The sequence below is a fragment of the Desmodus rotundus genome, chromosome 6, assembly GCF_022682495.2.
Source record: "Desmodus rotundus isolate HL8 chromosome 6, HLdesRot8A.1, whole genome shotgun sequence".
NCBI lineage: Eukaryota > Metazoa > Chordata > Mammalia > Chiroptera > Phyllostomidae > Desmodus > Desmodus rotundus.
In genome coordinates, this window is record NC_071392.1 from 86,595,735 (window position 1) to 86,619,956 (window position 24,222).

General features: G+C 44.6%; 1 protein-coding gene across 4 annotated transcripts in view; it reads right to left on the reverse strand.

Moving 5' to 3' along the window:
- Positions 1 to 24,222, reverse strand: part of TPK1 (thiamin pyrophosphokinase 1) — a 243,838-nt gene that overhangs the window by 148,446 nt on the left and 71,170 nt on the right. For 2 of the 4 annotated variants that reach the window (XM_071221711.1, XM_053926551.1), the window contains exon 4: positions 5,070 to 5,139. The exons of 1 other annotated variant lie outside the window; for it this stretch is intronic. In XM_071221711.1, the coding sequence (XP_071077812.1) occupies positions 5,070 to 5,139 (70 nt within the window). Of the gene's footprint in view, positions 1 to 4,425; positions 4,511 to 5,069; positions 5,140 to 24,222 lie in introns of those variants that run through there. One more of the 4 variants, XM_053926553.2, reaches the window with a different exon arrangement.

The following is a 24,222-nucleotide window of genomic DNA, read 5'->3' on the forward strand; positions in this document are numbered from 1 at the left end:
ATGAAAAAAATCACTAAATCAATAAATCTGCAGATGCTCATTAGTGTTCTAGATATTACATGGAACGTAAGGCAAGTTAATTACCATCCCTGCCTTGAAGGGTCCACCATGCAGAGATCAGAAACATCTACACACAGGTAAATCACAAGACAAAATGAGAAAGTAAATAATTATAAAGGATCATGCAAAGTTAAGGGACCAGAGATCACTAGAAATTTACAACCCAGTAAAGGATGTAAGTCCTCACAGCTCTAAATCAAGGTAACAGGAGCCTGACACTGTAATTTACAGGTATGATCGCAGTGTAAGCGATGTTGTGTCCCATCAGGCTGGAAGGGGAGGGAGTCCTGGGGGCAGGCAGCATTTTAGCCGGGTGCAGCTTCACGGGGAGGGCTGCACGAGAAAGGCCAGCACGTGCTGTGTAAACCATCGGAGGGCCAGTGCAGAGTGGGATCCGAACGCACTGACCGACCGATCAGGTGGTGGCAGCCAACAGGAACAGATCTCAGCAGTGCCCATGCGTGCAGCTGAAGGTCGGCCTCTGAAGGGCCCACGCCCAGGCAGTGAGGGGAAGGGCTCTGGGAGAAGGCAGAGGGAAACTGGGCATGGCAGAAAATGAAGGAGAGCTGGTCCTGATTGTCACGGTAATGAGTTTAGATTTTACCCAGGACACCAGGGACAAGCTGCCCTCATTCTGGATTAACTGCCCACCCTCCACGCCTCCCTGCGGTGTAGGGCCAGCCGCGCTGAACTAGAATCTTCTCCTTGTGTGCTCTATAGTCTAGCATACTGAAGACTAATTTCCTCTTTATTTCTGTTACACTGTAAGTTTCTTGAGAGCAGGAACTGTATATTTTACATAGTAACTATCAAAATGTTTAGCTACAGTAAGTATTCAGTGAATGAATGAATGAAAGACAAGTTAAATGCTACATTCTTACTTCTTCTACTGCATTATTCTAAAGAGACCCTGTCTCATAGCACAACTCTCTTTTTAATTTTTTTAAAAAATTTTGGTCAGTTTACCTTAATGTTCTAATACACTATGGTTTATAAATGTTTACCTATCTTTAAAGGCATTATTTTCAAAAAAGAATGATCAATATAACGACTTTCCCAGGTGGCCAAACTACTTGGCTGTGTCCTTGATTTGGTGAGGCTGCTCTGCTTCTGAACAACTCACTTTCTAATCCTCGAGTCCATCACTTCCTCTAGCCCTTACCGTCACTAGTGTGGCCACAATTCTCCTGTGAGAACCTATATCAGTTTTTCTTGATCCTTCTTCAGGTTCAGAGAACTACGAATTCTATACCCTCCTCCCTCAAAAAGGCCCATATGCTCAAAATTCAACATACTACGATTCTATCTTATAAAGCCCCCAAACAGGCAAAATTAATCTAACATTGGCGGTGTCAGGGGAGAGGCCGATGGCAAGGAGCAGGAGGGGCCTGTGCCACTAATATTCTGTGTGCTGATCTCAGGACCGGCGGCGGCATTAGAGAGCTCCCCTTTGAGACCGTCCTCTGATCTGTACAACATCAGAGATGTGGTACACTTCTCTGTGCGTTCGCGTGTTCTCAACCTTCCCTAGGGTGCGGAAGGCAGGTGGCACTGCCACAGGAGACTGCATTCAGGCCCTGGTTGGCAAGTCACAGGGCAGAAGCGGTTCTTCTCTTTGAGCCCCTGTTCCCAGGGCAGAGACAGGAAGAGGGGCAGGGGTGGGGAGCAGTGGAGGCTGCAGGGGGAGGGGCTTAACCCTCCCAGAATCATTGTTTTTCACAAGGCGCATGCAAGTAATAATCTTTCATTATTCTTTGATGTGGGCAATTTTCACTTCCCTGAACTAAAATGAGTATCAATAAAATCATCTAGAAAATCACTAGAAAAACAAAATGAATCGCCAATGCCTATTGGTGATGAGCAAGAAAAAAAATCTGCTTCACAAAATTTCCTTAGAAAATCTCACCCTGATTTTCTCGTATTTTTCCCCCATCTCCACAGCTCGTGATTGTTCTGACAAGTGGGGCCAGGCCACGCTCCCCATCCCGGTTCTGGCCGGCAGTGGGTTTCCCCGACCTGGGAGAACCGGGAGGCAGCTGTTAGGACAGCACAGGACTTCTGAATCACCAGAACCTAAACGTGAGACGTCGGGCAGTGGCAGGTTGGAGCTGTGGAACTGGGGGTGGAACTGGGGGTACTGGCCAATTCATCTGACATCCCACCTCACCGCCCCACACAGACATCTGGGGTTAGGGAAACAGCCAATTAAGAATCCTAGAACACGCTAAAAGGCTGAATCTTCCTAAAATTTCTTCCTCTTTAATTGCCACGTCCACAGCCGACGCCAGGATCCACTTGCCATTGGTGATGTCTGTTCTGTTTCCCTGACTGGTCCTCACCCTGCCTCAGTTTGACGTGCGGACTGAACACACACCCAAACCAGGACCATCAGCTCTTGGAGCAGAGGCCATCTGTTCATCCAAATGTGAGGGTTATTAATCAAAGTCACTCAAAACCTTATGGGAAGAGAAAATGGAGCAATTGCCATCAAATATTCATTTGTTAACATATACTTATGGAATGTCCTATATCCCCAGGCACTTTCCAGGCCTGAGGGAGCTTACCGTCACTCTCACAAGAAAAACTCTTCATGTTCCTGCTCTTCCTCAGGGTAGAGCCAACAGGGACACTCAGTGCGAGTCTTCGCTACTTAGTAAGAAGTAACAGGTGATTTTTATTTTCTTCTCGTTCCTCCCAACTCATAACATATTCAAATCACCACAGCATTGTTTTCACAATAAGAAAGCAACATTTAGGACCTCTTAATGCAAAAAGGTCCGCCTGATAAAGAGAGAGAGGCCGCTGGCAGGGCTGAAACAGAGACAGATGTCACGACAGGTGGTGTGGAGGGCCGCGGCCGCAGTGGACGGGACCCCAGGCCAGCACCGTCGCCTCATCTCCGTCCCTGGGTCACGAACGGCCTGCATCAGCCTGCCTTCCGTTCTACGTGTGTGAGCATCCACTTCGTCTCCCGCCAGGGCTTATTTTCAAGCCATTCATGTGTTACTGCACAACTACAAGTGTTACATTGTGGGTGCGGACACAGTAAATAAGCCAGGAAGAGCCAACAAAGCGGGGGTCCACAGATTATACTTGGCTTCTTAAAACTCATCAATATTATCTTCCTTTTTCATTGTGAAGCCCTGCTGTTAAAAAATACAATTAATAGGAATCATGTTCAGTCACCTGTATCCAATTAGTTTCTCAAGTGAGGGTCTGGGTTTAATAAGATTTATTGCAAAGGTTTAATTCCCACATGGGGCGGTTAGCTTCACTCAACCCCCTGTTAGAGACTCGGAAACGCAGCTCTTACTCAGGCCAGCCACGTCCCTAAGTACCAGAGAGGGAATCATGGCAACTGTATTATTACAACTAGAAAATCAACTAGAAGTGTATTTTCTTACTGAACATCTTTACATATGAACAATCAGTTATTAGATAAATCTTCTGGGAAGTTTTCCATAAGATTACTTATGAATGTGTTAAGACACATCAGAAATGATTATTTTGAAATTCGGCAAAAATAGCGGTACTCACTTCCCCAATTAGGTATTCTGTTTTGCTTTTACATGTGAGTTAGTGCCGTGTGTTCCCTCTCTCACCCATGTCCAGCCCAATCCAATAAAAGTGACCAGCACAGAAATATTTTTTTCCACAAGCATGCAAGATGTCCTCACAGTCAAGGAGCAGTTGGGAGGCACTGTGTCACATCCCTCCACAGCCCTTGTTTGTAGAATTACGTTCGCAAGCTTCACCTACCACTAGAGAAATAGTACTCAGTCCTAGATCACCTGCCAGCAAGCAAGCCTCAGCCTGGAATGGACATCCCCCAATCCATCGCCTCCTCATAGGCATTACACTTGGCCCTGAATTAACTGGCCTCGGCAGTTTCTACAACATTTACAACACGTCCTTGAGTATTTTCTCACACACTGTCCCTGTCGGGTCTTACTGAATACAGTCAGAGGGATCCACTCAGTTAAAAACTGAAGCAGCACAAAACATCACAAATTTTGATTGTTTCCTAGGCGGCTACTACGGCTACATTCTTTGATGGAGCACTCGGTCCCTGGACATCAGCATGCGCAGTCTCAAGCAAACAGGCCTTCCTCCTTTAAGCAACCAGCTGCTTTTGAAAAGCAGCTCCAACTTCAGAAACCTAACGTTAAAAAGTTTGACGCCATCAAGATGTATTTTACATCATTTCAAAATACACATATTTAATTAGCACTTATGCTATATTGCATCATATATTTTCATTTTATTTTTTGCAGTATGGAGGTAACTTGTCAAACTTTAAACATTTCACCACATTTAGTAGCATATGATAGGAGTGAAACTAAATTTCACAGATAGTCGACTTACATAGACTGTAAATTCTTGTGATTGCCAAGAGGTTCACCCGTAAACATGTTGCCGAAGAGCTAGATTTAAATTTTGCTTTCATCAATGTATCCTTTTCTTCTAGAAACAGCTCACCATGCAAAGATCAGGAAAGCCGGACAGCACACACAGCAAACCCTTAAGAAATAAATAATTCAGCTCCTAAAATACATATGTGTGTGTACAACTCACAAGAAACTAAGGGTAAACTATACTGAGCTTTACTCGACATTAAATATAAAAATCTCACGTCTTCTACAACAGAACATGTATTTTGTGTGGAGACCAGTTTCCATTCATTTAAAGTGCATAACAACCCCAATGGCCATAGGAAGTTTTACTTTAGCTAATGTTTGAAAGCTTCACAAATATCGATATTTGATAATGCCACTTACTGAGGATTTAGAAGTAGCAGAATAGTTTTTTTAAAAAATAAGAATATGATCGGCCTCATTTTGCTAACTGACACCATCCAAGGCGATCGCACAACACGGCGAAGCGCCCGCCTCTCACCGCCTCTCTGGGATTCTGGAGGAAGATGAACAGCCACCACTCACGGGGAGAGCGCAGAACCACACGCAGAGCAGCAGTCGAGGTGTTGCGGACCTGGCTGGGAGACAACCTACCTTTCCCTCTCTCCGTCCGTGACGTCATATAAGCGGTTGGCACCTCCATCAGCACAGGCTCTTAAAAGAGCTTCACATGGTGGGGGGGAGGAAAGGAAACAAAGAGCACGTGAATACAGGAAGCTGAGCGCAAAGTCGAACGTTAAAAAACAGGCACTCGGACGCACACAGTCACACTTCCCTGCTCACGTCATTTCACACCCAGCTAGTGAGGCTGCTGGTGCCCAAGCGCTCGCACGTGGCACAGACCACGGACAGAGCCAGAGCCACGCACGCCCTGCCGTTCCTTCCTGCCTCCTCTTCTTTTCCTCTTAGGAGGAATGTGCTGTCCTCAGCATCCCTGGGAGCCTGTTTTTCCTTCTCTGGGACAGAAGGCAGACCTCATACTCAGCAACAGGTAACAGTCATAACTCTGTCCCCCTTTTTTAACGTTTAAGGTATGTTCCATTTAGGGCAGGTGTTACTGGTTTCTAGATTTCATGGAGATATACAAGGTTTCTTTTAAAAATAAATCATAAGCACATCATAAGTTTATTTGAAAATATTAAGTAACTAATAATCCCTACAATGTGCGGACACTGTAGAAACTGTGAAGGAGGTACAAGACTGACTGAAACTTGCCAAGGACTGAGATATTCAAGCAGGACGGCTGCCCCTCCAGCTGGGGCTTCCCTCTGCGGCTTTCCAGAGCTTTCTCCCTGCCGCCACCCTAGCGTGTGATGTCGCTGAGCTGGTATTAGACACTGATATTGGTATCAGTATTAGTTACTGCTCTAAATTTCCTGCTGATGTTCCTTGAAATTTTCTTAATCTGCAGGCTGCTGTATTTGTTGTTGTTACTTCTCTAATTTCTAATTTTCCTAGAAATGTTTGTTTTTTAGCCTCATTTCCCTCTCCCATCCTTTCTATAACACCCTTATTTACCTAACAGCTTAAGAGCAAACCTTATCTTTTATTCTGGGCGATGAGAGAGCATGCAGAGGAGTTTGAGGTTCTAAGTCCTCACCCCGACAGGCCAGAGCCTTGCCTGCTGTTCCCACACAGCTGGCAAAACAAGAGTTACCGAGTCACACAGCTCAGTGAAGACCTTGGGCCCCAGCACCTTCAGAGGAAACAAACTGTTCTTCTGAACTACTTCTTCATTCTATGGCACTGAGGACATCCCCTTACCTTTCTGCAAATTTCACTACACATTTAAAAGAGCATTTACAACATCTACCTCCAAATTTCCAGGTATTGAATGACAGGTGGGCTATTGTAAAGGATTCTAATTGACCACATTGGCAGAAATAAGAGTCCCACTGTATTTTCCACTAATCTACGTGTGAACTCTTTTCTTTGATCTGTATCAGAAACAAACTAGAGGTCAAGTGGCCAAAAAAGATACTCCTTTTGTGCTTCAGCGTTTTCATTTGTAAGTGAGGATTACATCAACTCTGACATAGAGTATCAAGCAATTAATGATTTAATAAACATACACAGTGCTCCTCACAATACTGGAACACAGTAAGCACTTAATAGACAAGAGCCCTGACACGTGGTCACCAGAGGGGTGCAGGGCACTGGAGGACTGGGTGACAGGTGACGGGGCGAGAAGTAGACTGGCAGTTACAGAATAGTCACGGATGTAACATCCAGCACAGGGAATACAGTCAGTAATATTGTAATAATTATGGGTGGGGCCAGACAGGTACTGGAAATTTTAAGGTAATGTAAAGTATATGATCGTCTAACCACTATACTGTGTACCTGAAACTAATGTAAAATGATATGGAATGTCAACTGTAATTGAAAACAAATAAAAAATTATAGCACTTTGATGTGGTTCCAAATGCACGTAAGGGAAATTTTGACGATCGTGTTATATAAAGGGGAGGGTAACAGGATATAAAGGGAGGTAAAAAGGAAAACAAAAATATATACGAGTCCTCCTCTTCCATTTTCGTTAGAATTAAAATACAGCCTAGCCCAGCCTGCGTGGCTCAGTTGGTTGGAGGGTTGTCTCGTACACCAAAAGGCTGTGGGTTAGATTCCTGTAAGAGCACATACCCAGGTTGTGGGTTCAATTCCCAGTTGGGGCACATGTGGGAGGCAACCAATTAAGGTTTCTCATTCTCTTTTTCTCTCTCTTTCTCTCTCTCTGAAATCAATCAACATATCCTCAGGTGAGGATTAAAACAAAAATACAGTCTACAAAGCCTTGTGTTGCTGGAAAAGCAAAGCCTGATATCTAACGTGATATCTCATTTTGCCCGTTACCAATAATACTCAGTTCCTTATAAGGAAAGGCACCCAAATTCAAACTAAGCCACAAAATCAACTGCAGAAGATTAGAATATTCTGCACATTTTAAACAGTATCAAAACCTAAAAGTTCAAAATCATCAAAATCTAAAATGGAAAGATCATCTCATGTATAAAATATGGCTTAGAAACAGATGGTAAACTATTAATAATTACCCTCAGACTGTACAAAATGATTCTGTGTAACCAACATTAACAAGTACATGGAATCCTTTTATGTAAAAAGTGATTCACTGAAGCAATGTGAAAATCTAAGAAATAGCTTTTAGTGGCTGAGATTATGAAATAGAGTGACTTGTCAATTTTTCACAGTATATTATTTTGCCAAGATCAGTTGAATTCAACATTTATCCCAATTATGTGCCAGGCCTTATCTCGAACAGAAAGATGAAAAACAAACAGATCTAGCCCTCCAGGCTCACAGTATAGTAGGAAAAAGAGCAACGAGCAAATCTGTGCTCAATGTACTGTGGACTCTAACGAGTATTCTAATGAAAGCAGCAAACGCAGTGGCAGGAGGAGGAAAGGAGAGAGGAACTTCAGTGGGTGACTCTGGGAAACCGCTTATTAATAAATCTGGTCCAGCTAAAACCAGGGTTACTGTTACAACCCAAAACCTTTTTCCAGTGCCTGTTATTTCTCATTCCTAGATTTAAATTGATAGTTTGGAATAGTTTAGGAAAAGAGAGATAACTAAATCACAGAAAGTCATTTTGTCCACATTCATTCCTGTTTTAAACCTAGAGGGAGCCAAAGTACCCACTGTGAAATCTATAGACCATCCTTCCTCTACCCACATGTTGGATTGCAACCTGTCTAAAAGGAACAAGTTCCGGTCTGACCCTAAAACTATTTTTTAATAAAACTTGATTAAAAGTGACATGTTCTAACACATTTAAAATTTTATTAAAAAAGTGTTTTAACTAGTCCAAAACATTTTCCACATACATACTTAACTAAAACTGCATTTGAAAAATAAAAATCTTCAAGCATATCATAAATAATGTTGGCATAAATTCACTGATATCATTTTGAAAAATGAAGAACAAAATCTCACTGTTAATGAAAATGCCCAACTAAAAGAACCAGAAGTAGACAACATTATTTAATAAGATATTTTTGGTAAATCTTAATGAATCAGCCTCAAAAATATGTTTACTCCATCATCATTTAAATTGTTCCACGCTTTAATGAATAGAAGTTACTGCAAGTGTTACCTTTTAATGTAAAAATTCCTTGGCTTATTCAGCAACATCTTTGCAGATTTGTCCCATACTGTAATTTCAATGGTAGAGGGGTTATTTACCATGCATCAGGCCGATAAACGGCTGAACGCTAAAATGCGTTAAAATCTCTAAGCTAACAATTTTTCTTGGCCTAGCATAACGTAAGTTAATGTTACTGACAAACAATGAAGAATTTCAATCACAATTGAGATTAATTGGCTACTTTATTAATTCTCACTGAAAAAGTTGGATATAATCAGACTTTCTGCAGAGTAGACCATTAAATTAGTTCCAAGCATTAAGGTAGAAGGAAAAAAAGTAAAATTAAAGAAATATTTTTCAGTTTCAGTTAACTGAAAGAACACCAGGTATAAAAGATTTCAATTCTAGTCCAGATCAAGTCCTATGACTTTGAGCTAATTCCAAGAGTGCCGATTCTAATTCAAAAAATTTTTCAGAGACTGGAGAGCATGTGGAAACAAATTTTATAACATCTTATTGATGAGGCTACAACTTGGGGGGTCAGTTTGGCAGATATATATACACATGTAAACTTACATGTGCATGCCCTTTGACCCAGAAATTCTATGACAAACTAGCAGCAAACTTAAATGGCCACCAATTGAGTATTGGTAAAATGTACTCTAGCCCTATTATGGAACCATAAAAAAGAGCAACTCATATATTACGTTCATTTTATCTCTTATAAGATATATGGTTACTTAAAATTTTAAGTAGCTCTTGGTTAAATCTTCCTTGCAGTAGCAACTCAAATGGATAGGAGGAACTTTGCCAACGTAACTTTGTCAAGGTTTATCAAGTAAATATATTGATCAATGGAAAACCCCCCGGCCCCCCAAAAACCACATAAGATACTACCATCTGTATATAAAATGATAGTGGTATTTTTACTCATAAAATTTAAGCAGAAGAAATTGGTTACAGTGGCACTTCTGCAGAAGAGGATGCGGTTGGAACAAAGATCTATTTTTTTGCATAACTAGTTTCCTTTCAGGGAACCCCACTCTTGCATCCCAGCCTACAAATGGCATTGAATCTACACCCAAATAGCTGAATCCAGGCCATGACGATGCCCTGCCCAGAGTGCCTGATTCAGAGACAGAGATGTGATCCAACCTCAGATAATGAGACCTACAGACTTTCCAGAGTCCCTTTTCCTCTGCCCTGCAGCCTGACAGTGGAAGCTTGGGTCTGTGACCTATCGCACTGACCCAGAGATGAAGGCCACACAGGAAGGCGGAGCCGGGAGACCAGAGCTCTGCTTGGATCCCCAGAGCCACACAACAGCCAGGCACCAGCCTCAGGAACGTCTTCGCCGAAGACCATCTTTCTCCAACCTGGGCAGCACCGAGCCCTTAAGAAGAGCTGGATGTTTTTGTAGATAGTTGGCCTATTATTTTATACAGTATCATCAGGAAAGCCTTGATTATGAGCCAGACCAGTTAGTTCATGGATGTGGTTAACAGACAGACTAGCAGGCTGACCCCACCAAGGCTTCATTTCACGTGGACAAACTTTCGCGGAAAGCCTCGCAGGCTCTCTGAGAGACACAGCAAGAACTTACTTTGCTCCCGGGAGTACCGCCACGCTGGTGAACTGCTGCCTGGAGAACGGCCAGTTTCAGACGAAAGGGTGTATTTATGCTCTATTCCGGTGCAATTACAAAGCTCACATTATTTGTGATGCCCACACACACTGAGTAGCCCGAGTACAGAATTATTCTCATTCCAAATAAAAGTAAGTGGTGTGTATGTTGCTCATCTGCACGCACACAGCTGTCCCCGTCCAGTGACCATACGCGACGGACACTTGTGTGACCTTTAGGTGAATGCTGCTGTGTGAATTCTATTTTCCTTTCTCCTCCTCCCCAGTTTGGCGCTACAGAGAGAAAGTATGAAGTTTACTCATTCTTGATGCTATTTATCAAGTCTACAAGCAGTACCTCTTTAACACCGAGTGACCTCAAATACCTCATTACTAAAAAATCCCCAAAACAGCCGAACATCAAGCTGTCTGCTTATCCTAACGTGGCACGGGAAATCTCTCAAAGATGGATAAAGCCCACAGTGTGCAAAAACTGCAAATAGCTGAGCTGCACACAAAAACTCGGTCTTGCATGTGAAGCTAGCATATGCACGCTTGTCCGAATGTGAGTTGTCCAACAATTAAGGCTGAGTGCACTCTCAACCATTACATTTTTACCCAAGACTGGCCATGCTTTAGGGACAAGGTGGCAGATGTGCACATGCACAGTCTAGGGGAATAAGAAAACATACAAGAGACCCGCGCAGGTGTTGCTATCACACAGGGTGGCTGAACCTTGGCCCTAGTCACAGTTCGGGCCTTCGTTGTGTGGGGTTGTCCAGCACATTGCTGGATGTTTGGCAGCACCCTTGGCCTTCCCCAGTAGATGCCCAGAGCACCCCTGTATTACAATAATCTAAAGTATCCACAGAAAATGCCACATGTCCCCTCCTGGGCAAAATCACTCCCAGTTTAGAACCAGTGCCCTCACTGGAGGACCGCTTACACCTCAACAGTCTGCCCAGAGTTACAATATGCAGCTGCAAGGCCATCCTGCTCATGGCTATTCTCTAAACTTCCCATTTCAAAGCAGGACTATCACCCAGAAACTACATCTACCCAGCTACCAAGGCAGGTGAATTAACAAATCAACTTAGTCCTAGATAACTGCCTTCGTGTCTGTCCCGGACCAGACACAAAACCACCATGTCCTCCTTGATTTCAGATTTTGAATCATCAGGATGGCCTCCCATACAATGAGCACGTGTGCTGGACGTCTGGAATACTCTGGTTGGTCTTCTAGCACAGCTCCACACCCTCTCTGTTTGTGTCTCCTACTCATCTGAGACCCTGTTACCAAGTTACTGCCACTAGTCACAACAACCAAAGTCAGGTCCTCCTGACTGTCTTCCGGGGTCTGCTGGGCAGTCCATACCATCTCCCACATCAGATGAGAAACCTCCGTCACTCTGATATCACTTTAGACAATCAGCCTGAAAAGTGACAGCTTCTGTTGGGCTCAGTTTGCGTCGCAGTGTACAACACGGGTGAAGTGGCCGGGACAGAACAATGAGATGTGGCAGATCTCTACGAATAAGCAAAAAGAATGAAATGCCTAGAACTGCCAAGAGCTGGAACATAAGTAAAGAGCAACAACGGTGGCTGGTCCACTGGGCAAAAACAAAAGCGTTATTGTTGTTGTTGTTGTTGTTTTTAAATCACTTTGTTGATGCAAATAAATTACACAACAAAAGAATGTAGAGATGTGGAACAGATTTCCCTCCTTTTCCTGTTCCTTTGGCACAAGTATCCCTTCCCCTCTCCTTTTACTTTATGGATCCGTGGTAACAGATCTCAGAACTTATACGCAAGGCACATTTCAAATGAGGGATTTATTGCTGCATATATCAAAAATGCAAATGTACCCAAATCAGATTGTTTGTTACACAAAAAAGTGACAGATTTCTTATTTTGTAGAGATAGAAAAATACCTAATCTGATCACAGTTCTACCACTCCTAGTACCTTTGAAGTCTTCATAGAAATATTTTAACACGATTTACTAAGTGAGTGTTTCTAGTAACACATCTATTCTTTTAGCTAAACAATGATCACTAAATGCAAATAGTAATAATAGCTTAAGTAATTCAGCAATTCGGTCTTACTATGAAATAACTAGAAACTGAAAAACAATCACAAATTTTTACTGCTAACTAATGTAAGAATTTCACTTTATAATCTTAGAACTTGACTATGCTCTTTTGCCAACTGAGCACAAACAATAATAAGCTAATTCTTCTTCCTGGTTGGGGAAGAAAGGGGGGTTGCTGTCTAAAGGGTTTGAGCAGAAAGAAGGGGAGAAAAATTAGGGATAATATTTCTAGGAAAAAAGATGGAAGAAGAACCACTGGGTTTATGTTAAGAGCAAGACTTGAAAAATTCATGCCGGGCCTTCTTCAGGCCCAGAGTTACGACGTGTGGGACAAAGCAGGTGAAAGAGCGGAATGCCTCAGGAGGTGAACAAACACCTTATTAACTACCACATGTCTGTCACCGGGCATTTGTAGAAGTAAATTAATGTTAGCCTTTAAAACATAATTTAGGAAGGCATAAAAAAGCTCACTTTTAAAAATAATTAAAAGGTGGCCAGCTGCTCTGGAGTCGAGTCAGACGATGGAATGGCGGTAAGAGATAAGCCCAGGGGAGTCAGAGGCCCCAAGGAGCCGGGCACGGGACAGGGCAGAGTCCCGAGTGAAGGGCAGCATCGAGGGGGTTAGGGCTGAGTGGGCTAATCCTAGCTTCCGTGTTCAAGGTCATTCCCCTTCTCTGCTGAGAGCAGGTTGGGGGAGACAAGAGTAGAAGTAAAGAGCTTAGTCAGGAGGCTATCGCAGAGCCCAGGGAAGACGGTGGTTTGTAGCATGTAAGGCAGGGAAATGCAGGTGTATTTCAAGACCTATCTGGGAGGAAGACACCTGGGTTGGCTAAGACACTGGGCGGGAGGCTGGTGAAAGGCAATCAGAGATGACCCTCGGGTTCCTGTCTGGAGCAACAAGCAAACACTGGTACTGTTTACGACTGTTCCGTGCAACAGTGCAGCCAGAATTAGAACCGAGGTCCACCTGGGAATAAAGGCCATGTCATTTTCGTGACATGGAAAGCTTTCACCGTGCATCTGAGATGCTCAGTAAAGCAAACTGAAGTGTGAGGGTGTGACAACAAAGGCCTGGACTCTGAGACACCGACTTCCCCGGTCACAATCGCGCACATGGTGTCTGCAGTGCAACGGGACACGTGGCAAGGGCCATGGAGATGCTCGCCTCTACGGACTGAGAGCCCACGCAGAGGGCCGACTTCAGGGCTTACTAAAAGATGACGGAGAACGGGCTGAAGAGATACTGCTCTAAATGTTACAGTCACTTTTATCGACTTGAGCATCCCGGAGAAAACACAGTCTGCCTTCAGTCTCCCTCAGGGTCCACTCAGGGGATGCCACGCAGAAGCTTAAACAGAGGAAGCCATGCAGGAAAGCAGCTGGGGTGTGGGAAAATGGCTCACAGCGACGGGAGTAACGGAGGGGTGAAAGCAGAGAGCAGGTGTTGGAAGCGGACAACGCCGGAAAGGGCTCGGCGGTGGGACGAGCTGGAAAGTCTCCCCCCGATGAGCTCTGGACTCCATTCACAGGGAGGTGCTGGCCGTGGAACTCACTGTGAAGCCCCCTGAAAAGGTGCTGGAGAAAGCCAGTCAAGGAGGGTGTCCCACCTGGCAGTAATCTGTTGAGACACCACCTGATAGGGGTGCCGGGGGAAGCTGACCAAAAGGGAAGGTGACAGGTACGACTGACCCCAGGCACTGCAGAAAGACTGGGGGCTGCCATGAGAAAGACATGGGGACTGGGAGAGAAGCCCCACCGTCCAGCAATGCCCTTCCCCTGCCCTCTGCTGACACCACGGGGTGTCCTGCTCACTGCAGGGGAGAAACACTTGAAGGGCTGGTCCATGACCACAGAGCGGGTTGGGTCATGGAGGCCTGAGGCAGAACTGTCAGGTAATAAATCGGTAACTTTGTGAAAGTTTTCTGACAGTGAATGTTTATTCAGTTGGTCATTTCCCAACTGTTTCGATACCCTGAAATCTAAAGGAGTCCCTTCCTGCTTCCCCTTCCGAGGGCTCGCTGTCTCCTGGGGGCCCTCAAGCCCAGTGCCACCTGGCACAGCAGCCTTCCGTAAGCGCTGGTTGCCCTGAACCGAGATGCACCACAGCCAAGCCATCTTTAAAAGACGCAGGCTACTCCAGATTTTAAAAGTCACGATTTACCTTAACTCACGAGGGTACACAAGGTCCTATGGGACACTGAATTTATTAGGTATTTTCCCAGAGGGGACTAAAAGCCTAGCCTGAAATACACAGGACGAAGTAAATTCAGTTACACAATGTACTTCTGTACTTGCGTACATCACGGGGCACTTCTCCACCTGGGCGCCTTTTGCAGCGAAGGACTGAAATAATTCACGTGAAGTGTACCGATAAAGGAAAATATCTCATGTTTTTAATCCTAAATTTTTCCTTTCAAAAAATATATAGACCCGAAGGAGATCCTCTGGATGTGTAAAACATTAAATTCAGAACCATACATCAAAGGGTAAGATAACACTGCTGTGACCTCCAATGCGAACTGCCAGTCTGTATCATCCAGCACTCTGTGTTATGAAAAAATTACGTGAGATTGCGTTCCCTAGCCCCTAGGTCTTGCTCTCATGACTGACCAAACTGCAGTTGGTTTGATTCTTACAGTTTTTCAACTTTTACATGGTATGCATGTGCATCAATGAACACTATGTATTACTGTGTGATGTGCTTTTAATTTTCTTAAAAAGTGTTCCAAAGTTCACTTTTATGACTCAACATTATGTTTTTGAGGGAAAACACTAATTTAATTCACCAGATGCATTTAACTCCTGTAGAGAGTTAATGAATGTGTCAAAAATATCTGTTCTCCTATTAATAGACATTTAGTTGGTTGGTATATTTTTACTATTTTAAAAAATGCTGCACAGGAACTACTATAAAGGACACATGGACAAAATCAAGGGGGAGGGGGAGGGGGGAGGGAGGTGGGTTCAGCTGGGGTGGGGTGGAGGGATGGGGAGAAAAGGCACACAACTGTAATTGAATAACAATACAATTTTTTTTAAATGCTGCGATTATCATTTACATGCCTCCTTGTGCACAAAGAAAACCTTATCTCAATGGTATCTACCTAAGTGGACAATCACTGGATCTTGGAATATGCACACTATTATTTTTACTACATAAAAGCGAATCACTATCCAGATTGTATTGATTCACACAATTCACACTTATCGATTTTTTATTTGTTCATCAGCAAACTAAAGCAGACACACTGACCTCTTACAGAGGTGCCCATGGGACTTGATTGTACATTTGAATACAACTACTGTGGTGGCAGCAGCTTAGTCTCTCAGTAAAAGTTGAAAGGTGCTGACTGTCCAGTGCTGTGAATCAGGGACACCAGCTGGAAAGTACACCCTGGATGGAGACGGGCCGCCCTCTTTATTTCTGCTTTCTGTCCTCTGCAATAAACCCTTGGCAACTTATCTCTTCCAAGCATGCCCCCACTGCCCTCTACATTAGTCAGTGTGCCTTAGTTCTTTTCACAGGAGGCGCTGATGTCATTAGTGATCAGCACCAACCTCTGTATAATCTCCCCACTGGATTCTGTCCACTCATTTGCTCGTTTGTATAGTGCCCCAACTGAAGGGGCACCAACTGCAGCCAGAAACACAGCAACACCCAGGCACGCTCCCGCTCTCAAGGGGGCTGCAGTCTAGAGCCGAGCAGTGTGGTGTATTACACAGTGTGGGGCACACCGTGCAGTGTGGGGTGTTGTGCAGTGTGGAGCATACTGTGCAGTGTGGGGTGTCATGCAGTGGGGGGCACACTGTGCAGTGTGGGATGTCGTGCAGTGTAGGGCACTATATAGTGTGGGGCACACCGTCCAGTGTGGGGCACTATATAGTGTGGGGCACACTGTGCAGTGTGGGGCACTATATAGTGGGGGGCACACCGTGCAGTGTGGGGCACTATATAGTGTGGGGCGCTGTGTAGTGGGGGGGCACTATATAGTGGGGGGCACACCGTGCAGTGTGGGGCACTATATAGTGTGGGGCACTGTGTAGTGGGGGGCACTATATAGTGTGGCGCACACCGTGCAGTGTGGGGCACTATATAGTGTGGGGCACTGTGTAGTGGGGGGCACTATATAGTGTGGGGCACACCGTGCAGTGGGGGGCACTATATAGTGTGGGGCACACCGTGCAGTGGGGGGCACTATATAGTGTGGGGCACACCGTGCAGTGGGGGGCACTATATAGTGTGGGGCACACCGTGCAGTGGGGGGCACTATATAGTGTGGGGCACACCGTGCAGTGGGGGGCACTATATAGTGTGGGCATTGTGTAGTGGGGGGCACTATATAGTGTGGGGCACACCGTTCAGTGTGGGGTACTATATAGTGTGGGGCACACCGTTCAGTGTGGGGCACTATATAGTGTGGGGCACACCGTGCAGTGGGGGGCACTATATAGTGTGGGGCACTGTGTAGTGGGGGGCACTATATAGTGTGGGGCACTGTGTAGTGGGGGGCACTATATAGTGTGGGCATTGTGTAGTGGGGGGCACTATATAGTGTGGGGCACACCGTTCAGTGTGGGGTACTATATAGTGTGGGGCACACCATGCAGTGGGGGGCACTATATAGTGTGGGGCACACCGTGCAGTGTGGGGCACTATATAGTGGGGGGCACCGTACAGTGTGGGGCACTATATAGTGTGGGGCACACTGTGCAGTGGGGGGCACTATATAGTGTGGGGCACACCATGCAGTGGGGGGCACTATATAGTGTGGGGCACCGTGCAGTGTGGGGCACTATATAGTGTGGGGCACACCGTGCAGTGTGGGGCACTATATAGTGTGGGGCACTGTGTAGTGGGGGGCACTATATAGTGTGGGGCACACCGTGCAGTGTGGGGCACTATATAGTGTGGGGCACTGTGTAGTGGGGGGCACTATATAGTGTGGGGCACTGTGTAGTGGGGGGCACTATATAGTGTGGGCACTGTGTAGTGGGGGACACTATATAGTGTGGGGCACACCGTTCAGTGTGGGGTACTATATAGTGTGGGGCACACCGTGCAGTGTGGGGCACTATATAGTGGGGGGCACCATACAGTGTGGGGCACTATATAGTGTGGGGCACACTGTGCAGTGGGGGCACTATATAGTGTGGGGCACACCATGCAGTGGGGGGCACTATATAGTGTGGGGCACCGTGCAGTGTGGGGCACTATATAGTGTGGGGCACACCGTGCAGTGTGGCAGCCTCTAGCCACTCTGGCCCTGGGCAGCTGAGATGTGCTGTAAGTATAAAACAAACACTGCATGTTTTTAGACTTAGTACAAAAAGAATATAAAATTTATCATTAATAATTTTTACACTGGTTATATGTTAAAGCAATAATATTCTGAATATACTAGCTTAAATAAGACAGCATTTCACTCTCTCCTCTCTTTACCTTTTAACGTGGCTGTAAGAAAATTTAAGCGTGTATCTGTGGCTCACATTGCATCTGCTTTAACCAGTGCTGGTCAAGAAGGTGTGAGACAGGACAATAACACAGTGAGATGATTCCCGAGTGGGCTAATTGCAAGCTCACGGGAGCACGCAGAAAGGACAGAGTCAGCTCAGAAAAACACAGGAGCTGAGACCACGAACAATAAAGATAACGTCTTCATATCACTTTAAAAGTATGAGCTTGCTGAGTGGAAAGGGAGGCCGAGAATGGGATCATTCCGGACAGAAGGCCAGAGGCGGCGAGAGCACAAACTACCCAGGAGACTGGGCTGGTCCGCGGAGACTGGGCTGGATCGCTCACATTATCCCTGGCAACCCTGGGCACGACCTGCCTTTTGATTTGGAGTAACGACAGTAATCACCTTTTCATGTTATTCTTTCTTGAGTGCATCCTTACACAATTGAGACACAGCACTGCGCACACAGAAAATAAATGTGACTCACTGTCTGCCTCATAGTGCCTACCGCCTACTCCCACACTCTCGGCATCACCACATCTGAAAACAGGGGGCCGCGTCAGTCACACCCATGGTAAGGGACCACAGCGCCCAGAACGAAGCCTCTCTGGTCCATTACGCATATGGACCCGCTATGTCCCAGAGGAAGAAGACACTAGTATTTTATAACCTCGGGGCTCTTGCACAAGTCTTGGCTCAAATCTACACGAGAACACTAGGACTTTCATGTTATAGTAATTCTAAAAAATGCATAATATCATAGCTTGCTTATCTCTGCTCTAGAGTCTATAGGTAACTTTTTAAAAAATTGAGACAAAATTGATGCAAAATTAGAATGTTAGCCAGCTCTGAGATACAGTAAGTTGCACAAAGATAAGAGTAGGAATGCCTTTTATGTGTTCTGGTCCTTTCTCACACGCCATGCATCCCTGAAAAACACTTTTATTCAGGTGAAAAATAAAATCAATGGAAGGTAAAAAGAGCAAAAAGAAAAATAGTGATATTTGTTGTTAGATGATAGTTTTTTTTTTTAACAGGACCTAAAAAAGAATTAATTCCAACAGCTGGAAATTGCATTTGGCCCAGGTTGCAGAGAGGCCGCCGCTGCTATTTGCAAACATGATGAATGGAGCCCAGCTTGCAAGCATGATGGCTAAAAATAAATATTTCATTATGCAAAATGTGTTTCATTGTTGTGCATGTAAATTTGAAACAATGAAAAACTCTGCATGGCAGACACATGCTGTTAGTCACTTTCAGTGACTGGCAGGTGGTGGGGTGTTGTGCTTTGTTTCCCCCTTTTTTGGCTGCAGTGCATTTGAAAGTAACTTTCGGTATTTGATGAGAGAAACTGAAATAACCATCTCCTTTCCCACCAAAGTACGTAACTTTTTTCTCCCTACAGCTTTGATCCTTGGCACTCAAAAAGCAATACTAAGTAGAATTCAATAATAAAAGGCAACCAGTGCCTCGGGACAGAAAGGCAGGCAAATAAAAGATACTTCTATTTTCTTTAAAAAGATGTATTCAAGCTTGTTTTAATAATTCATAAAATATGCACCCTCATAAATGCACAAAGAAGGACAAGATAGCCCCGAGAATGAACTGAGCTGGAACTATTGATCTCTACACTGTTTTTAAGAAGTGCATTACCATGGTGTGCCCTGAATCAAAACATCCTCACCGTGTGCTGTTGCCCACCCCCTCTTGTCCCCAGTCAACCCACTGGGAACCAGAGACCGTGAAATTCAGTCCTTGAGTCCAGCAATTAACCATCAGAGGACGTCACCAAGCAATGGAAGGAGCCAAGAAGCCAAATTCTAAATATTACTCTTCAAATGGCTTTTGTTAGCTGGAATAAATTACTGAAAAGTTTAAAGAAAAAAAATTTAAAAAGACAGCAGAGTGGAGAAGGCTCTGTCCTCTCTCCTTCCCAAAGCTACAGAATGAAACAGAAATGGGAATTCCATCTTAGGGAAAATTAGGCAAAACCTCTCCCCCAATCACATGACCTGTGAAAGAGCTGCCACAGGCAGCGGAACACAAGCAGGGGTCCAGGAAGACGCTGAGAGGAGGCCTCTGGCTCAAGATTCAAACACAAAACCCTTGTAGCTGAGGCCAGGTAGGCAGGACTGAACGGTGGACAGCCTCGGGCTCCTGCTGAGGTGGCATCAGAGAGCAGGCGCTCCACACTCAACACACAACCCCGAGCTGTAAAGTGCGGCTGTGGGCAGGGAAGAATCCCTGCTCCCTCTGCTCTCCCAGCCCCACACCCACCAGTTTCAACTCAGGAGTCCAAGGGGGACTCTAGTCACTCAAAGGCCAATAAAAAGGATTGAGCACAGGCTCTAGAATGAACCAAGAAGTTAAAGGAAAGAGAGAAGGAGGACAGACAAGGGAGGGAAGAAGAAAGCGACAGGAAAAAAGAAAAACATGACAAAAGTCACCAGAAAAATGCTGCCATCAAGCAAATGAAAACCAGGACTAGAGATACCACTGCAACCCAAAGAACTTAATGAGAAAGGAAAAACACCAAAGGGATACAAGGGCTCTCGAAAGACAGGGCAAACTCATGGAAGATGAATAATGAGCCCACAGGGCTCATCAAAGCAATTAAATCCAAACAAGACGGGGTTTGGCGCAGAGTGAGTGTAAGTGAAACAGTCTGTAAAAAGGACAAAGCAGTGTGTATTATTAAAAAACAAAAACCCTAGATGGTCAGCCAGAATAGTCCGTGTATACATGGTATTTAAGAGTTTTAATCAACAGGTATATGTGAAATTCATACTATGTGTCCAATAGCTCTGAAAACCCCCTGACTTAAAAAAAAAGTCTTCCCAGTTTAGAAACAAAAATCCCTAGGAAAATTGAAATACAAGAAAAAGTACAACCAAAGACTCCCTACCATCAACTAGTTACACTTACGTAAATTCTGAAAAGAATCGTCAGTACAGGCCTTGACCGGAGAGAAGGAAACGGGCTGGACTCTGACGGAAATGCGGAGCAGGTGTCAGAGGAGCGAGGGGGCAGATCTGCAGACCGCGCAGAGGGCGTACATCCCAGCAGAGAGGCGAGAACGAGCTTGGCCCAGCACACAGGAAGGGCGCTCTGGGAGCGGCTGCAAAGGTTCATGTTGGTAAATGAAACAAGAGGAGATGAGGACAGGCTCAGCTTATGGGAGAAACTGAATGGGGTGGAGCAAAGCCTGCAGCTTCTGCAAAGAGATGGGGTGAAAGGCAGGAGGGGCGGCCCAGGAGAGGAATGGCAGCAGAAGAGAAAATGGGATCCGAGAAAACAGCTTGAGAGACATGCAAGGCCCGGTCGAGGGAGATGGCTGCAGTGGGCGGACAGAGTTAAAAGTCAGTTACACAGCCACTGAAAGCATAAAATGAATCAACAGATATTGAGCACGTATCAGGAAGTAGGGAAGGGAGAAAAGGGAAGCATCAAAGATGATGCGATGTTTCTCTATCTAGGAAAGCAGAAGAAAGATTGGCAGCACATTTGACCACAGCATCTGAGACATAAAAACTCCGTCTGTCTCGCATCTTCCCTGGGCATCTGGTTAATTCCTGCACGCCGAGTGAGGCCCTCTGGCATTTTTCAGCAGGAGAAGCTTAAGTATGTTACACTAATATTAAGTGAAACTGCATAAGACAAAGACCAGAACAAACTCTTTTAAAAACGTCCTTATTTGTGGCGGGAACGGAATGATACCTGGCATTTGCTGTCCCATAGTCCAGTGGGGGAGTGCATACATGAGGCAGGACTGGCCAGCAGCTGCTGCACATGGATGGTGACGAGTACACAGGGCACGCGCAACTGTCCTCTCCACGTACGTAGGGACAGAGGGTTCCCCACCGCGTTTATCGCGTCACAGGAAGCAGCCACGCAGAGCTCCCTTCTCAAGGAAATTACTGTAAATGTGAGAATGTCATTTGCAAACAACTGTGACTGAAAGACAAGTCTAACATTGCAGCCATCACTAAACATAACTGCAAAAGATTAAAACAAAAATCTAAAAAACCCTACCTATACTGCCCTTCCATATACCTCTGTGCTGTAGCTGAGGTCAAGATGAATGAGCACACAGAAAAGGTTATTCAAATGTTAGGTCCTCAAAAAACACCTATGGTTTAGTATCACAAGACATGAACAGCAAGCTCAGGTGGTGTGTGTGTGTGTATATATATTTATATATATATATAGTCAAGCACTACATGTATCATATGTTACTTTGGGTCAAACATATTTAGGAAAGTTTACACCTCGGGTAGCTGTAACTATGGGCCTAAATCTTAACTGATAGGAATATTTTATCTTTTGTCATTGCATCTTAACAGCAGTGTGACATAACTGGAGGGCATGAACACCAAGTATTAATTATTCATCTTAAGCTGTAAGATTCAGCAAAGAGTTCTTAACCAAGTGTAAGGGTAACCAAGACCCTGAGATCATCTACAATGCAGCAGCTCCCCGTGCTTCTGCTCCCTTCCAATGGCTTCAGGATGCACGACGTGAACATTTAAGCCCTCAGTGATGCTGAATGCGTGGGATCCCAAATGTGAGCCCCTGCTAAAAATCAAAAAATTTAAACAGGACAGGATCCAAAGATGCTAAACGTGAAAAATGTTGTATCACCTTAAAAAAGATCAATGTAACTAGACAAATACTTTACAGTCTCACTTTTTTCTCTAGTCAGCTTTGTTAAACACCTAAAACCAGATTTTTAAAAAACCGTGTAAGAAATTCCTTTTTTTTAAAAAAGATTTTATTTATTTATTTTTAGAGAGAGAGAAAGGGAGGGAGATGGAGAGGGAGAAAAATATCAGTGTGTGGTTGCCTCTCCCACACCCCCTACTGGGGACCTGGCCTGCAACCCAGGCATGTGCCCTGATTGGGAACAGAACTGGCGACCCTTTGGTTCATAGGCCAACGCTCAATCCACTGAGCCACACCAGCCAGGGCCAAAACCAGACTTTATGTGCTAACAGCATTTGAGGGCCGGAGGTAAGAGTTGGACAGTGAAGAAGGATGATAAGAAAAAAACTGATTTGTTCACAACATGGTGTCGGAGGAGAGCTCTGCAGGTCCCCTGCACCCGCAGAGACGGGCCAGTGCATCCTAGAGCATCGCTGGAGGCCAAACTGGCAAAGCTGAAGCTGTCCTGTTTCTGACACACCTTGAGAAGGCAGGTTCTTTGGAAAAGACAAGGGTGCTGGGAAGAAGAGAAGGCGGCAGGAAGAGGGGAAGACCAGATAGGAGATGGACTGACTCCAGAAAAGAAGCCACAGTCAGAGTCTGCAGGGCTGCGCGGGGCTGGGGAGGACGGGACACTGTGGACGTTGCCCATCCGTGGGTCTCCGGGAGTCGGAGCCGACTCAACGGCTCGTGACACATGCACAACAGTGTTTAAAGGAGTATGTTTTCTATAAAGAAAAACTTAAACCACTAGGTTTTTATTATACCTTGTAATCATGAACTTTTCATATAGTAAGAGGAAATAAATCACAGAAAGTTTTGTTGTATTATATATAGGTACATAAAAATTAAGAGTTGAATCCCAGCTGGGCTGCTTGTTACGTAAACTTGAGCAAGTGTGATTTGCTGTGACCTCGAGCAAATCACTGAATCTCTTTGTCTCGATTCCCTCAGCTGTTAAGTGGGGACAATAAGAAGGAGCACCTACTCCCTAAGGTTTGTCTGTTTTGTACTAGACAAAAACCAAGCTGCAGCACTTCTGCCGAAGGGGTGCTTTTAGACACGCACACAAAATACTACTCCCCACATTCCTCTACTACAGAAGACGGCTCAAACTGATTACGATAAGGCAGAGAATTAATTCTCAAATAATAGGTTCCATTTCAGTAAACACAATCTCACACACACACATGCATAACACACACAATTAGAAAAAAATACTCTGGGGTGTTCAAGGGGGATATTTTGGGACAGTATCATTACAGACACTATATTATCATTTTCCTTTAGTGCTCTTTTCTTTTTTCTTTTTAAAAATTTATTAAAATTTTTAAAAAGTTCACTCATTTTGCCCACCCCTCACCCAATCTGTTCTCTGTATCTATAGTTTTTTTATATATATATTCCACATATGAGTGAGATCATACATAGTTGTCATTACCTGTCTTACTTCACTTAGCTAAATGCCCTTGAGGTCCATCCATGCTGTCACAAATGGCAAGATTTCATTCTTTTTTATGGCTGAGTAACATTACACACACACACACACACACACACACACACACATATCCCCAAAAGAAACTGAAGCTATTTTTATAAGGACAGCATTACCCTAATTCCAAAACCAGACGAAGACACTAGAAGTAAAGGAAATGTATAGGCCAATATCCCTAAATGAACATAGATGCAAAAATCCTCAACAGAATATCAGCAAACTGATTTTAACACTACATTAAAAGGGTCACGCTATTCCAGGGATACATGTGCTATA